This window comes from Taudactylus pleione, unplaced genomic scaffold (assembly GCF_031769625.1).
Source record: "Taudactylus pleione unplaced genomic scaffold, aTauple2 ptg000069l, whole genome shotgun sequence".
In the NCBI taxonomy this organism is placed as follows: domain Eukaryota; kingdom Metazoa; phylum Chordata; class Amphibia; order Anura; family Myobatrachidae; genus Taudactylus; species Taudactylus pleione.
Window position 1 is genome coordinate 6,086,825 of NW_028284471.1, and position 15,958 is coordinate 6,102,782.

General features: G+C 48.1%; 1 protein-coding gene across 4 annotated transcripts in view; it reads right to left on the reverse strand.

The window, feature by feature from the left end:
- Positions 1 to 6,059: 6,059 nt before the first annotated feature.
- NOL4L (nucleolar protein 4 like) overlaps positions 6,060 to 15,958 on the reverse strand; it is a 46,027-nt gene continuing 36,128 nt past the window's right edge. For 3 of the 4 annotated variants that reach the window (XM_088467164.1, XM_088467162.1, XM_088467163.1), the window contains 4 exons: positions 11,399 to 11,623; positions 10,655 to 10,777; positions 9,060 to 9,237; positions 6,060 to 8,901 (listed from right to left, as the gene is read on the reverse strand). In XM_088467164.1, coding sequence (XP_088323290.1) covers positions 8,702 to 8,901; positions 9,060 to 9,237; positions 10,655 to 10,777; positions 11,399 to 11,623 — 726 coding nt within the window. In that variant the 3' untranslated portion in view covers positions 6,060 to 8,701. The remainder of the gene's footprint in view (positions 8,902 to 9,059; positions 9,238 to 10,654; positions 10,778 to 11,398; positions 11,624 to 15,958) is intronic. The other variant, XM_088467165.1, reaches the window with a different exon arrangement.

Sequence of the window (15,958 nt, forward strand, 5' to 3'; positions counted from 1 at the left end):
CGCGGGAGCTATCAACAGGAGCGTCCCTCCTTCCTGTTTGAATTTCCGGATTACCCGTGGAAGAAGGGAGACCGGAGGGAACAGGTATGCGAACCGGAACGTCCACCGGACGGACAGAGCATCCACCAGAGACGCCCCTTCGTCTCTTGTGCGAGACCCGTACACCGGCAACTTGTTGTTGTGCCGGGACGCCATGAGGTCGATTTCTGGAAGGCCCCCCCTGTCCACCAGTAGTTGAAAAACGTCCGGGTGCAGGGACCATTCCCCCGGATGAACGTCCTGGCGACTTAGAAAGTCCGCCTCCCAATTGAGCACTCCCGGGATGAAGACCGCTGATATGGCCGGAAGATTGCGCTCCGCCCAAACCAGGATCCGAGAGACCTCTACGAGAGCCGCCCGACTGCGAGTTCCTCCTTGCCTGTTTATGTAGGCCACGGTGGTAGCATTGTCCGACTGGACCTGCACCGGGCGACCCTGGAGAAACCGCTGTGCCTGCTGGAGAGCATTGAAGACCGCACGGAGTTCCAAGATATTTATTGGAAGCTCCGCTTCTGTCGGCGTCCACCTGCCCTGGAACAAGTGTGGACCCGAAACTGCTCCCCAGCCCCGAAGACTGGCGTCCGTTGTCAACAGGACCCAATTTGGAACCCAGAACGGACGTCCCTTGTTGAGGTGGGTCGTCTGTAACCACCACGTAAGGGACAGGCGAACCTCCTGGGTGAGCACAATCGTCTGGGACTTCAGAGACTGAGTCAGCCCGTTCCACTTGGACAGGATCAGGTGCTGCAGAGGTCTGGAGTGAAACTGGGCGTATTCCACCATGTCGAACACCGACACCATGGAGCCCAGTAACCTCATCGCCGAGTGTAAGGACACCCGGCGGCTGTGCAGACAACTGCGCACCCTTGACTGTAAAGCAGAGATCTTGTCCTCCGTCACGAAGATCCTTTGCTGTCCCGAGTCCAATAAGGCTCCAAGATGCAGAATCCTCCGAGACGGGATTAGAGTGGACTTCTGCCAGTTGATTAGCCAGCCGTGCCGTTGCAGCAGTGCAATGGTCAGGTCCAAGTGGCGTAACAGGAGCTCTGGAGATCCTGCCACCAATAACAGGTCGTCCGAGTACGGCAACATGCGGACTCCCTGCAGCCGCAGAGAAGCCGCCATGACCGCCATCACCTTGGTGAAAACACGTGGTGCTGTTGCCAGGCCAAAAGGTAACGCCCGAAACTGGAAGTGGTCGCTGCTGATTGCAAACCTGAGGAACTGTTGATGGCGCCAAAGAATAGGGACATGCAGGTAAGCGTCCTGTATGTCCAATGACACCAAGTAGTCCCCAGGTTCCAGCGCCAGAATGATGGACCGTAGGGTCTCCATCCGAAACTTCGGGACCCGCAAAGACTTGTTGAGTGCTTTGAGGTTGAGAATCGGACGATATGACCCATTGGGTTTCTGTACCAAAAATAGATTTGAATAGAAACCCTGGCCCCTCTGGGAGAATGGAACCGCCACTATAACTCCAGCCTGGAGCATAGTGTGCAATACCTTCCGCAGCTCCGTAGCCTTGTTCCGGTCTGATGGGAGACCCGTGGTGAAGAAGCGAGCCGGGGGTCTGTGCCGGAAGGAGAGGGCGTATCCGTGGGAAACCACCTCCAGAACCCAAGTGTCTGTCGTAGTGGTCGACCAACACTGGGCGAACTGTAGCAGGCGGCTTCCCACCCTGGGATCCCCCAAAGGGAGGCCCGGACCGTCAGGCCGCAGGCTTGTCATCTGGCTTGGGGGCCGGTCGTCTGGTACTCCATGCCTGCTTCCGGGGCTTGACCGATTTCTTAGGGCCAGCCTGTCGAGGAAACGACTGTGGTTTGGGCCTGCCCTGGGCCCTAGATGACCGAAAGGACGATGGTCCCGAACCAGAAGGAGCAGCGGCCGACGGGAGACAGGCAGATTTGGCTGCCGCCAGCGTGGCCACAATCTTATCCAGATCCGGACCGAAGAGAACTTCTCCGGTAAACGGCAACGCTTCCAGACCTTTCTTGGAATCTGCGTCCGCCTTCCAGGATCGCAGCCACAAGGTGCGATGAGCAGCTACCGCTGCTGAAGAAATTCTAGACACCAGAGTACTAATGTCTAGAGCCGCCTCGTTGATGTAGGTGGCCGAATCACGGAGATTGCCAATCAACTCCGCCTGATCGGCCGGACAGTCGGATTCAAAAGAAGCCTCTAATGAATCCGCCCAGCGCTCCATCGCTCTGGCAACCCAGCAAATGGCCATAGCCGGCCGTGCTGCCCCCCCTGCAAGGGAATAAGCGGACTTCAGGCAGATTTCTACCTTGCGGTCCGTAGCATCCTTAAGGGAGGACATGGATGGCATCGGCAATGTGGCACTACGGACAAGACGGGTCACGTGAGAATCCACCTGTGGAGGGGATTCCCACTTCGCAAAATAATTATCCGCGAACGGATAAGCCACCGCCAGGCGTCTCTGCGGCTGGTATCTTTTGCCAGGTTGTTTCCACGCCTCCTCTAAATGGTCCACCAACTGACCCGAAAGAGGAAAGACTGTGGCATCGCCCTTCACATCTTTGAAAAAGGCATACTTAGATTTAGCCGCTGGGGGAACTTCGTCCTCAATCACCAAGGCTGTGCGGACCGCCCGAATAAGTCCAGGAATATATACTTTGGACTTAGCATCAGCGTCCTTAGTATGGAGAGGTTCCTGATCGTAAGGATCTAGAATCTCCCCATCATCAGACGTCCCTTCGTCATCCTCATAAGGAGCGGACAGAGACGCCACCGGCCTTTTATGAGACCGCATCACAGACTCCCCTTGCAACACATCCGACAAGTGCTGTACAGAACTCGTCAGGGAGTTAACCCACGCTGGCTCCTGAGAACCCGGGAGCGGGGAAATAGGGAGACTGTGGGGTACCACCAATTGTCGTGGGAACCCCTGCATGGGTGATGACACCACAGACTGCTGGGACAAACCCATCGGAGTAAACGCGGGCTGCGGAGCTAACTGGCCCACTAAAGCTGTTAACGCCTGAGCGAAACAAGCCCAGGGCGGCTCCTGTACCGGTGCTGTAACCGTAATAGGCCGCGCCATGGACAAACACTGCCGGCAAAGGCCCTCCGCGCTACCCTCCCCCTCCGCTAACGGTACTTTGCACGTGGTACACTGTAGCCGGAGGGGAAAATCACTTTCAGACATGATGGCACCACGTATGTGACCTCTCTCACCAATTAAGTATTAAATAGGCGAGAGACCACCCTGCAGCACCGCACCGCAAGGGCTTTAGCAGAAAGAACAGGGACAGTAATAAAGCTGACAGTTTAGAGAAGAAAAGATTACAGGCAGCAGCGCTAGCACAGTCACATACAATGCAGAAAAATAACAATTCCTGCACTAACAGCGCTGATCACTCAACTACACAGACACAGGGCCTGGTAGGACACAGCGCTGCATACACAGACCTGACCACAGCGGAGGAGAGGTATGCGGGGGGACCCAGACCACGATGCTTCCGTCCAGCGCTTCCAGCAGCGTTCACCATGCGTTCTGGAGAAGATGGCCGCCGAGGAGCAGAGAGGAGGCTGGCCTGGGGGAGGAGCGCTGCCACAGGACCAGTCGGCAGCATGCAGAGAGGGCTGTGTGCAGCGGGGGAGGCGCCGGCTGTGAGACAGGGAAGGCGCGCTCCCCTGGCATGCATTTAACCCCTGGGACGCCGCAGCGCTACCGCTCTGCTGCGGTCCGCTGTCCCAGGGGGTAGTGGAAGCGCAGGTTGGTCGCCTGGCTCCACGCTGCAGCCAGTCCCCAGGGAGCCCCCTGCCTGGGGACTTAGGACCATGTGATCAGCGGGGACCCACCGCGGGACCCCGCTGCTTACCTCTGTCCCCCTTGAATCCGGCCATGGTCCGGAGCATCTGGGGTCACCGCTAGCTGTGACCCCAGACGCCCACCAGCATCCCCGGATCAGTACCGGCGTTCTGGTACCGGCGGGGTGTAGGGAAGACAGCATGGACGTCAGGACTGACTGTCCATGCTGTTCATCCAGTTGTGCAGCCACAGCTGCATGAAGAATAAGCTTCAGGGGCTCTTCTAGCCCCCACTCCAACAGGTGCACCCGACTCCGGCCGGGCACCAAACTAAACTGAGGTGCCTTGGCCCGGGGGCGGGGTATAGGAGGGGGACCTAGTGCATCCTGGGAGGCTGAAAGCTTAACTCTTTGGTGCCCTGCGACTGACGTCACACCTATACCCCAAGGTATCCTGTGGATACCCTATGGACCCTGAAGTAGAAATATACACTGTATAACTCTCCGGAGAGTGGGAGCAGCAGTTGTGGGTCTCAGTCTCTTGCAGCTTTACATGGACTTTCCTATAAGAGGAAAAAACCCTGCCTGCCAAGCAGAAAATTCAAAACCGACAGGGTTAAGTTCCACCCCCATGGCAGGCAGTGCACTACCTAGGTATACTGGCATTTAAAAGAAAAAAAAAATGGCTCCATGTGTCTCTAGCATTTGTTAACGGGTCTGGCAGTGTCATCTTACTGCCATGTGCGTCCCCGATGGCCGCCTGGGTATCCATGAGACTTGTGGTCACTCATCTGTAACATGCAGTTCGTGCTGGAAGGCATAATGGGTACTGCCATCTTGGGTATCACATGATACGCTCTGACAAACCAGTTTCCAGCAACTCCAGTCACATTATTCATCCAGCCTACCAGTTCTAAGGGCACCCTATTTAAACCAGGAACTGCTGACTGCTCATAGCCAGAACATCTCTCAGAGGATCCTGGTTCAGTATCTGCTCCAGTATTGCTTCATATCATTCTGCTCCAGTGCTATACAGAAAACCTGCTGCAGTATTGCTTCACAGCATACAGTATTTCATTACAGCCTGCCTCAATTGTGCTTCCGGCACCCAGTTCTAGTTCATTGCAGTCTGCCTCTGAACATAATACATTCTGCTGCAGAGAATCCTCCTAGCCTGCATCTGTTCTCAATACCATTCTCCAGCATCAGTCTTTTGCTGCTAGTATACCTGCATGAGGAACAACATTATTAAACCACCCCAGCTTCATCCAGACTACAGCTCATACAGCTAGCCCAAGGGTCCCCGAGCCGAATCAACATACGCCTAGTGCCATGACAGGAGTGTCTAGCAATGAGCTGTTTTGGCAGATTTGGTATATTTTGTTAACATTCAGATTAGAGGAGACACTGTTCGAAGTGCAACTATTGACTGGTAGTTGAAGGAGGTTACACTTTGGGAATCACGTGATAAGCTGTTCTGTGTATGTGGTGATGATCCTCCAGAGAATTTAATGTAAAATATTACGCTGGTGCCAGATTTTAACCTGAGCATTTCACTCTTTCCTTTTTCTTATCTACTCTATTTCCACTGTACCTGTTGCACCCCATCAGGGATTGATGTTTTAATGCACTTACTTATAACTGTTATTTTTCTATACTCTAGAATAACTTTTTATCCTTATAAAAAGAAAAAAATCAGGATATAGTCTTGAAATAAGTATTGGTTTATATGTACATTATGACTGTAGAGTAATTTTATTGTATATTAAGTTATTTTTTTCCTAAATAATTTTGGAGTACACCTCCAGAACTTTGCCATACTATTGGCTAGTTATGCTTTTAATTGAAATCCACCTAGATACTCAGTTAGGGGTTACTAACCCCACTATAGTTATCTTATAGGTAATTTGTTATTAGGTGGCACTTATATATTTTTCATACATCAGTAGGAGACCAGTGCTCATAGTCTAATCCCTAAATTTGTAAATATAGTTTTCACATTATGGTGATGTTAACAATTTGCATCATAAAATATTGGGGTTATTTAGCATGAAATCATTCATATAGTACTCCATTAGTAGCCCCACTATAAGTTTTCCTCTATTCCTCACTGATAGGGCTTGAAGCAAACTGGCATTTGGCAAGCTGTAAAGAGTCTTCCAATCTAGATTACTTATATAATCAGCCACAAGCACTACGCCACCAATGCATATGAAAAACGAGTCACACACTTTGTGAAAGGTGGGATATTTTATTATGCAGTGGTTGTTTATTCATTAGTCAGCCTAACATATGACATACATATTAAAAAGGAAGGGTTCCACTTTGTGGCAAGTCAGTGCACTTAGCATTTAATAATACCATGGGGTTTACTGTGTTATAGACAACTTGGTGGTTTCTGTAAATGATGGGAACTGCCTGCTAAACACATCACATCTTATGACAAAAACATTCTACAAATCATAATAATTAAAACCACATTTACTGATAAAGAAAGCACAGTAAGTAACAATAAATATCTTATATATTATATGTTTATTGAAATCTCTCATCTGCTTAGAAGAGCCAAGTGCAGCTGTAAGTGTCTATAGAAGGGGCTGCTCTTGAGTGCAAGGAAAAGGAGGCTGTGAAGTGCAAGGGTGGGTGGAGTTACGGCACAGCTCAGTAGTGCAAGGGGTGGAGGGTGCTAGTATTTTGCCTCTCTGTCCTGTCTGAGGGCTTAGGCACATGGCCTTGAAAAGTGAATTTAGTGTTCTACTTTGTGTAAGGATGATCGTTTGGGCGAACCAGTTATTACAGCTTGGTGGCAAGTTCTGGCTTTATGGTTCGGTTTCAGCACTACAGTGTAATTTGCTGTCTTATCAGCAGTGTCCATCATGGATTGGTTAGGGGCCTTCTGGAAACACTTGTATTAACCTGTATCTGATCACAGTGCCTGTAAAAGTGTGCATGTGTTTTACCTGAGTTAGGGGGAATAAAGTGAAGTATTGATATCTGTCTGCTAAGAAGCCGGCGGTTTTTGCCCTGTACGTGTGGCTTTAGTAAGCAGAGGAGTGTCCCCTGGTGGTTTCTCTTCTACACCAGGTCTTGCAGGAGTTGGGACATCTGTACATGTAAACAGGACCCTTACACAGTCCAAAATCAGAATCAACTCATACAAAAATACACATTGGCTGTAGGTAAAGCTGTTGGAAGGAATTGCGAGAAAAAAACAACAAAATCTATATATTAGAATTAAAAGCACCACATAAAATATACAAATAAAATTGGTAGCTATGTCTTGTTCTGATGTCGAGAATAAAAAATAAAAATCAAATCCAGCTGCACCTAAGACGACAGAGAGGTGTGGCCGTTTTGAAAATGAGGTCAGAAATAAAAATCGGATTTCAATCAGCCACAAAGTGCTTGGTAAAAATTCCGCAACCACCATGTCCTTCAAACAACACGCAAGGTAGCTGCTTTCTGGGTTAAGCAAACCCAGTAGCAGCAGTAAACCCACAGTTACCTCAAGTGAGGCAGATCACAACTAAGGACTACTTAGCTAGGACAAGACAATTCCTAAATCCTCCCTGAAATGGACCCAAGGAAAATGCATTCATGGGAAAGTGCTCAACTGACATGAACCGGGAGGCGAGGACAATGAGAGTTGGAATGGTTTAACATTAAAAGAAAATATAAATAGAAAAACACAAACATTAACAAAAAAAAAAATATGAACAGAAGGCATCTGTTGGAATGTTGGAGAAACATGCTGAAATGGTGTGGACCTACACTGAGGCAGCAGTTTGAGCGTGGACAGGAATGGTGGGAACATGTGAGGTCAGTCTGATTATAGAATCGGAAGTGCAGATTGAGTGTTGAGCCGGTTGTCTGCCTGAGTTGTGTGAAGCAAAAGGTACTATTTGCTACGTTCTGTGCAAACCTTGTAGAAACGATAGCAAGCAGGAGAGGTCAGATGGTCAATATATGCACTGGGAAGCTGAGTTTACCTGAAAAGAGGTGAATTATAGCAGCAGTAAGCCAACCGTGTATTAATGATTCAGCTTCCCATGGATGAAAGATGTAGGTAAACATCAGAAAGAAATGATGTCTTTGTCAAAGCTTAGCACGAAATATTGTGATACCACCTTGTGCAGAATGGTATGGTCCAAGTGAGGAAGATGACAAAAAGGTAATAGACCTGAGGAAACAATGGGGAAATTAACCTGACTGTGAGTGGAGTGTTTCTATGTTTTTATGTTTGAGAAAAGTAATAGGGTGGAATGGTGCAGTGGACCAAGAGAAACAGTGCTATAGTGGAATGATTCCAGTCAAGGTAGCAGATGGCACCACTGCTTGAGAGATGGAATGACTTTTTAATGCTACAGTTCATTAAAGCAGACCCGTCACCTGCACACAGTAGAGGCAGCCATTTTGTGGACTGACCCAATATATGAGCTTGTAGTCCATCGATTCACAGGAACTAATTACATCAATCATGCCTAAGTGACAAGTTCCTGGTGAATAGACAGGCTGAATATTGGTTCATCTCACAAAATTGATGTCTCCACTTTAAAACAGATCCAAACAACTATTTTGTATAAATGAAATAGAAAACCAAGACAAAACATTTTCAGAAAAATAAATTACTAAAAGAAGAAATTCGGTTCTCAATAAATATGCGATGGCTGTCCCCTGTGCTGGACAGACTTCAATCTAACAGTAGGGTGCAAAAAGGAAATCTCTTAGTGCAGACACAGAGTCCCCGATTTCCCAGCAAAACAAAGTATGGCTCCTGCTCTGACAGCAGGTTCAGTGTCTGCGACTATCTGAGGGGCAAAGAGACATCTTTGTCTTATCTCAGTCCTTAGACCAAAAAGTTGAGGTTGAAGGTCAGCCCGGAACACCAGTCAGTTCTGCTGCAATATCAAGTTTTCCAGTTCATCCGCAGAGCGCAACAGGAAGGCAGCCGACTCCCGGTACCCAGCGATCAGCTGCCGTACTGCCCCAATCTCAGTAGGGCTGAGCTGGGCACATGGCGCTGCCCTGGTGGTAGCGTTTGTATTGGTGCTACCAGAAGCCAAACCTTTAATGCTGAGGTCAGTTGGACCTGGTCAGTGATGAGAGATAAAAAAAAAAAAAAAAGTTTTTCAGCAAAAGATAATCCAGAGAATAATCAGTATACTATAAAATATCAATCAGTACAAAATATCCAAATATCTCAGAGACATGTCTAGCATACCACCAACTCAGCGACGGTTCCCTTACCATTGCAATGGTTTCCAGTTTGCAGTGAAGTTGGTGGCTGGAGGCTGCCTCCAATGGATCCATATCCACGATAAGTGTAGTGGAGGCTGCCGTTCATAGAGACTGAATCCTGGCCTGTTGGCAGCACATATGCGGACTGTGTAAGCCCCGAGGGCTTCTCTACAGAGATGTTCTCTTCCTGCGTAGAATATATAACCAGACCATGATCCAATGTGCCATGTCAGCCAGTTTTACACACTAAACACATTTACAAAACTGATGCATGTGTCAGCAAAGTACTGCAAAAATGTTGAACACATTTATAGCTGAACCTTTGCCTTTTTCTCATCATGACTGTTCTGAGTGTCCGGACTTAAAACAATAAGGATAATAAGTCTTTTTTTTATCCTTTTTGGCCAAAAAAATATGTGCATATTTTCAAGAACTGTAATGCACAAAATAGGTGCACAAAACAACAGTTGGGACCACCGTAAGAAAAGTGCAGGTACATTTATAGACATGATGCATCAATTTTGCAGCTTTTCAGACAAATTCTGTGTGCAATCTGCTCTATTTTAGAAATGTTATACTAGATTGTGAAAAAAAGCAGTATGCGATCATAACATCCGAGCTCACTATGTCTACAGTGACTATGTCTACCTCACAATGCTGGTGCCGGGATCCCAACACAGGTGTAAAGCTACTTACAGCATTTTACCAGTGTAGGTGTTGTAATTTTAAACATGCCACTTACCGCATGGGTCAAAAGCTGGAAGTAATATTACACCCTTCCCTGCTCCGGCATTGTAAGGCTAACATACTCACTATAGACATAGTGGGTATCGACCTCCGGTACCCAACCCAAAGTAACAGACTATAATATAAGCAAAACCACCAATAGAGACATTGAAAGCCAAGATGACCAAACTGAATAATCTGTCGCACTAAAAAGTCCCTCTTGGCATGCCAGATCCTTTCTGCTAGCGCCAGGGGTCTTTTTTTGTGAAAATGCGTCTAAGTTGCAATGTGATGTGACTAGGACGCAGCAGGGGCTGTGCTGATTAATTTGATATGCGACACTCGGTAAAAAAAAAAAAAAAAAGACTCCCGACTACTCTCACTAGCAGAGTAGCATGGGACCTGGCAGATCACTCCTGCCAGGCAAGTTGCCCTGCGTGGTGTATTGAGGCTAGATGTATGAGGACACATCTGTATATCCCCTGCATTCCTTTGCTGAAAGCCAATGTGGTGCCATGTGTGTTTAGGGGGTTGCTTTAGAATACTCTGCTATGAAAGCGAGATATTAGAAAGGTCATAGATCTGACTGAAACCTAGGAAATGGTATGCTGGGTTATCTGTATAGGATTTCTATTGTTTATTGCAGTTTGGGATGCAGAGGAGAGAAATGTCCCCTCTCACATTTATGCAACATATAGGAAAATGGCTGAGCTTATAAATCATTCTTGCAAATTAATATACTGTACTGGATATTAATTTCATATTCATTTGTAATAGCACATCTAACACTTCACTATAAGCTCTTATGTAACACTGCCAGGAAGAAGCTTAGATAAAACAAACTAAAACAGTGACCCTCTTTCAGTAATGAATATTACCTGAGCTGTCTGGTAAATCTCCAGTCTCATCCTCTTGGCAGCTTTCCGGGATTCACTCTCACAGGCAGCAGCCAAAATATTTTCTGCCATGGCTGAGGTGAGATGAGGGGGAGTTGGCCTGGCCTAGAAAGAGGGCAGTAAGTATATTACACTTCTGATCTATAATCCATAGACCCATTATACATTTATTATATCACATGCATCTCACTTGTATGATATAATACACAAATAGATTATTGCATCCATACTTTATCAAACATACCGAGGATTTGTTAACACACCCACATAAACAGATTATACACATTGATTATATCACACATACACAGGGTATACATGTGTATAATATCCCACACACAGTTATAAATCTGTAATATAAGCAATAGACAAGTTATACAACGGTAATATAACAAGCACAGACAAGATATACACTTATATTGCATCAGGCAGACAAGAAATTCAAAGTCTATATCACAGACCATTTATACACATGTGTGATCTTACAAAAATAGCAGACAAGTTATACAGCTCTAATATATTATGAACAGACAAGATATGTAGCTATATGATATCAAACATAGGAAATTTATACACATATAGAATATCATCACACACACACAGATGTGTTATACACCTTTATGATATCACACATGACAAGTTATACACTAGTGTGAGATCACACACATATAAGTAATACACCTATACAGTATCACACACAAACAAGTTATACACCTGTTGTTAACTCACATAGACCCTGCAAGTATCCGGTTCGGTTCTCACCATCTCCATGCCGTTCTTCTTCATGCGACGGCAGGATTTCAGGTAAGTGCGGATGCGCTTTCTTGCACGCTCTTGGAACTCCGGGAACTGGCGGCTGCAAGACTCAATGATGGCCTGTATCTTCTCCTTGGGCTGTTTGGAGATGGGAACCATGCGGTCAAGGTTTTCATCCACAAAGAGGCGTACAAACATCTGAAAATATAAACAAAAATGGGATTTTGGTACCTACCGGTAAATCCTTTTCTCTGATTCCACAGGGGACACTGGAGGTGCTTATGCTGGGGTATAGAGGCGTGGATAACTGGAGCTGGCACTTTAAAATAATCTAGAAGTGTGAAGCTCCTCCCCCTCTATGCCCCATCAGCCCTCAGTTTAGAAAATGAAGACCGAGAGGAGATGGAGAACAAGCGGAGTAAAAGGGAGAGAAGAACACACAATCAAAACATACAACATACGGAACAAACCGAACAGGCAGGCGAAGAGTGCTGAGGTGGGCGTCCAGTGTCCCCTGTGGAATCAGAGAAAAGGATTTACCGGTAGGTACCAAAATCCCATTTTCTCTTTCATCCACTAGGGGACACTGGAGGTGCTTACGCTGGGGACGTCCCAAAGTTTTCCCCACAGGTGGGAGCGCTCTGCGGCACCTGCAGAACTAGGCGGCCAAAACGGTATGCCGAAACCGCAAACGTATCAATTTTGTAAAACTTGACAAACGTGTGAACTGAAGACCAAGTGGCCGCACGGCACAATTGTGACGTGGAGGCTCCCCTACCGGCCGCCCATGACGCACCCACAGAACGTGTGGGATGAGCCGAACTGGACGAAGGAGGCCGGCGGTCAGCATTAACATAAGCCTGATGAATGTCAGCCGGAACCAACGTGCCAAAGTCTGCTTAGACGCTGGCCAACACCTCAGAACCGCATCATAGAGGACAAAAAGCGACTCAGACTTACAGAGGGAAGCAGTCCTGTCAACATAGATGCGGAGAGCTTCAACCACATCCAAGGTAGAAGAACCACCAGAGTCCTCCACCCAAGATGGTACCACAATAGGCTGATTAATATGAAAAGCCGACACTACCTTGGGAAGGAAGGCGGCTACGAGTTCCACCCTATCAGCATGAAACAGAAGGTAAGGTGGCTTATAGGACAGAGCACTCAATTCTGAAAGTCTACGAGCCGATGCTAGAGCCAGGAGGAGGACCGTCTTCCAAGACAAGTACTTAATATCAACCTCTTCCAAAGGTTCAAACATGGACGACTGAAGAAACAGAAGCACCAAGTTCAAGTCCCAGGGAGCTATCGTAGGTATAAAAAGGAGGCTGAAAACGCAAGACTCCCTGAAGAAACGTCTGCACCTCAGGAATGAGGGCCAATTTCCGTTGAAAGAAAATGGAAAGGGCAGAAACCTGCACCTTTAAAGTTCCAAGACGAAGGCCAGAATCCAGACCAGTCTGAAGAAAAAACAGAAACCGGGAAACCAAAATGTCCTAGAGGGAAGATCCCGACTGGAACACCACGAGATATAAGAACGCCAGAGGAAATGATAATGCGCAGCCGAAACTGGTTTCCTGGCACGTAGCATGGTGGGAATAACAGAGTCTGGGATTCCTCTTTATCTTAGGACATCGGTTTCAAGAGACACCCCGTTAAACGCAGTTGCGCTAGGTTGGAGTGTATTAAAGGACCCTGCTGCAGCAGATCCGGGCGCAGAGGAAGGGGCCACGGATCGTCTGCCAATAGGGACCGAAGGTCCGAGAACCAACTTCTCCAAGGCCAGTGCGGAGCCACGAAAATGACAGAGGCTGACTCGTGTTTTATCCTTTTTAGCAGTCGAGGAAGAAGTGGAATTGGATGAAAAAGGTCTTAGATCCACGGAACTGTCAGAGCGTGTACTGCCACTGCCTGCGGATGTCAAGTTCTTGACACGTATAGCGGGAGCTGACGATTCAATCGTGACGCCATGAGGTCCACCTGAGGACATCGACGTATCAGCGCGTTGTCTGGATGAAGCTTCCATTCCCCGGGATGGATATCCTGGCGGCTTAGGTAATCTGCTTCCCAGTTGTCCACACCCGGGATGAATACCGCCGACAGGATTACCGACTGGCTCTCGGCCCACCTGAGAACCTGAGTTACTTCTCGCATGGCCCTGCGACTCCGAGTCCCTCCTTGGCGGTTGATGTACGCGACGGCCGTCGCGTTGTCGAACTGAACTCTTACCGGACGAGTTCTTAGAAACTCTGTTGCTTCTATCAGAGCATTGTAAATCGCTCTGAGTTCCAACCCATTTATGGGCCACTTTTGTTCTAGAGGGGACCATCGACCCTGAAAGTGATAATCGAGGACTGCTGCTCCCCATCCTCGAAGGCTGTCTGAATCTCCGGCCCGCTAAAAGATTGTTGGATTGTGTCCACCAGAGAAGGGTCACACTGGTAGCTGGGCTCAGACGGATCTGTCGATGTAGAAGTAGATGAGACCCTGACCCCTGTGTTAGTAGGTCCAGCTGATACACCCTGGAGTGGAATCGCCCGAACTGTAGTGCCTCGAAGGCCGCTACCATCTTCCCCAGGAGACGCAGACAAATAAGGAGGGACACCTTCTTTGGTCTGAGGAGCAGCTGAACCAACCACCGGATATCCCGGGCTTTGTCTATTGTAAGGAAGATCCTCTGTGATGCCGTATCTAAGATCATGCCCAGAAACAGGAGCTTCTGAGACGGATTGAGATTTGATTTCTTGAAGTTTATTATCCAACAGTGTTGGAATGTGGTTCCCAGATGGGAACGTGGAGATAGGCATCCGTGATATCCAGGGATAATAGGAACTCTCCTGGTTCCAAGCTCGCAATAACTGACTGCAGAGACTCCATTTGGAACCGATACATCTTCAGATACAGGTTCAATGACTTGAGGTTGAAGATGGGCCTGACCGATCCATCCGGTTTGGGTACTACAAACAGGTTAGAGTAAAACCCCATACCTCGTTGATGTTCTGGAACCGGAACTAGCACAGATGATACTACTAGAGACTGGATAGCCTCCTGCAGAACCCTGGCCTTGTCTGCAGGTATTGGCAGACTTGAAGTGAAGAACCGAGGTGGAGGGGGGACCTCGAAGTCTATTCGGTACCCCAGGGAAATTAGTCTGCGGATCCACGGTTCTGGAGACGTCTGGTTCCAAACTTGTTGAAATCTTTGCAGGCGGGCTCCCACTGTAGGTGCTCCCAGGTGGGACAGAAGACCGTTATGCCACCTGTTTTTTAGCTGGCTTAGGCTCCTGTCTACGTGCAACGGTGTGTGGGCGGCCTCTACCTCTGTCGCCTCTTGCTTGGGAGGGAGTCCCTCTGGCTCTCCCACGAAAGGAATGTGGTGCACGAAAGGAATGAAACGAAGGTCCAGCGTAAGCTCTTCTGGGAGCCGGTGCAGTTAACGGGAGGAAGGAAGACTTACCCCCCCGTGGCCTGGGATATCCATTTTTCTAATTCCGGGCCAAACAACATGTCGCCATTAAATGGTAAACCCTCCACCGCACGCTTGGATTCTGCGTCCACCTGCCAGGCACGCAACCAGAGGGCTCTGCGGCCCGAAAGAGCAGAAGCAGATATGCGAGCACTAATCTGACTAATATCTTTTGACGCTTCTCCCAGGAAAACTGCAGACTCACGGATGTGTTCTGCTAGTAGGCGTAACTCTGCTCTGGAAGTACCAGAGTCCAAACCTGTAATCAACTGGTCAGCCCAGCAAACCACAGCCTTGTTAACCCAAGCAGTAACAAGGGTGGGCCTAAGCTGAGCACCCGCTGCAGTATAAATAGATCTTAGCGTTGTCTCCAATTTACGATCCGAAGGATCTTTTAGTACTGTGGCTCCCGGTACTGGGAGTGCTGTTTTCTTAGAGAGACGGGAGACGGACGCATCAACTAGAGCGAGCGTTTCCCACTTCTCCATCATGGATGATGGAAAAGGGTAGCTAGAAGGAAACCGGCGCAGAATTTGGAACCGTTTATCCGGTTGTTTCCAGGCCACTGAGAGCTGCTGTTGAAGATGCAGTGAGAATGGAAAAACCGCCGAGCTCTTTGGTTGTTCATGAAATAATTCACACTCCTGGAATGCAGAAATAACATCTTCAGGTAATTTAAGGATTTTTCTGACTGCCAAAATTGGAGATTCCACCCCGGGAGAGGTGGACTCTAACTCTAGAGGGGTATCGTCCTGTAACGCTTCCTCCAATTCCCCTTCCTCTTCCGTAGCGAGGAATTCCTCGTCAGACTCTTCTGACTGGAGAACAGTCGATAAAGGACGCTTTTGTGTCGGTCCTTGTAAGGAAGTGGAGGGTGCGGACACAGCTGTACCCATAACCTGTACCAGGGTGTCAAGAGACTTGGTTAGCCCAGCAACCCAGGGAGGCTGAGACTTACATGCCTCAGCTAACTCAGACGTTAAATCCGTCATTACTCCTACCATGTCAGCGGCCCATGGAGGCGCAGGTGAGGCAATAATAGCCATAGGTGGATCAATTGCTATACAA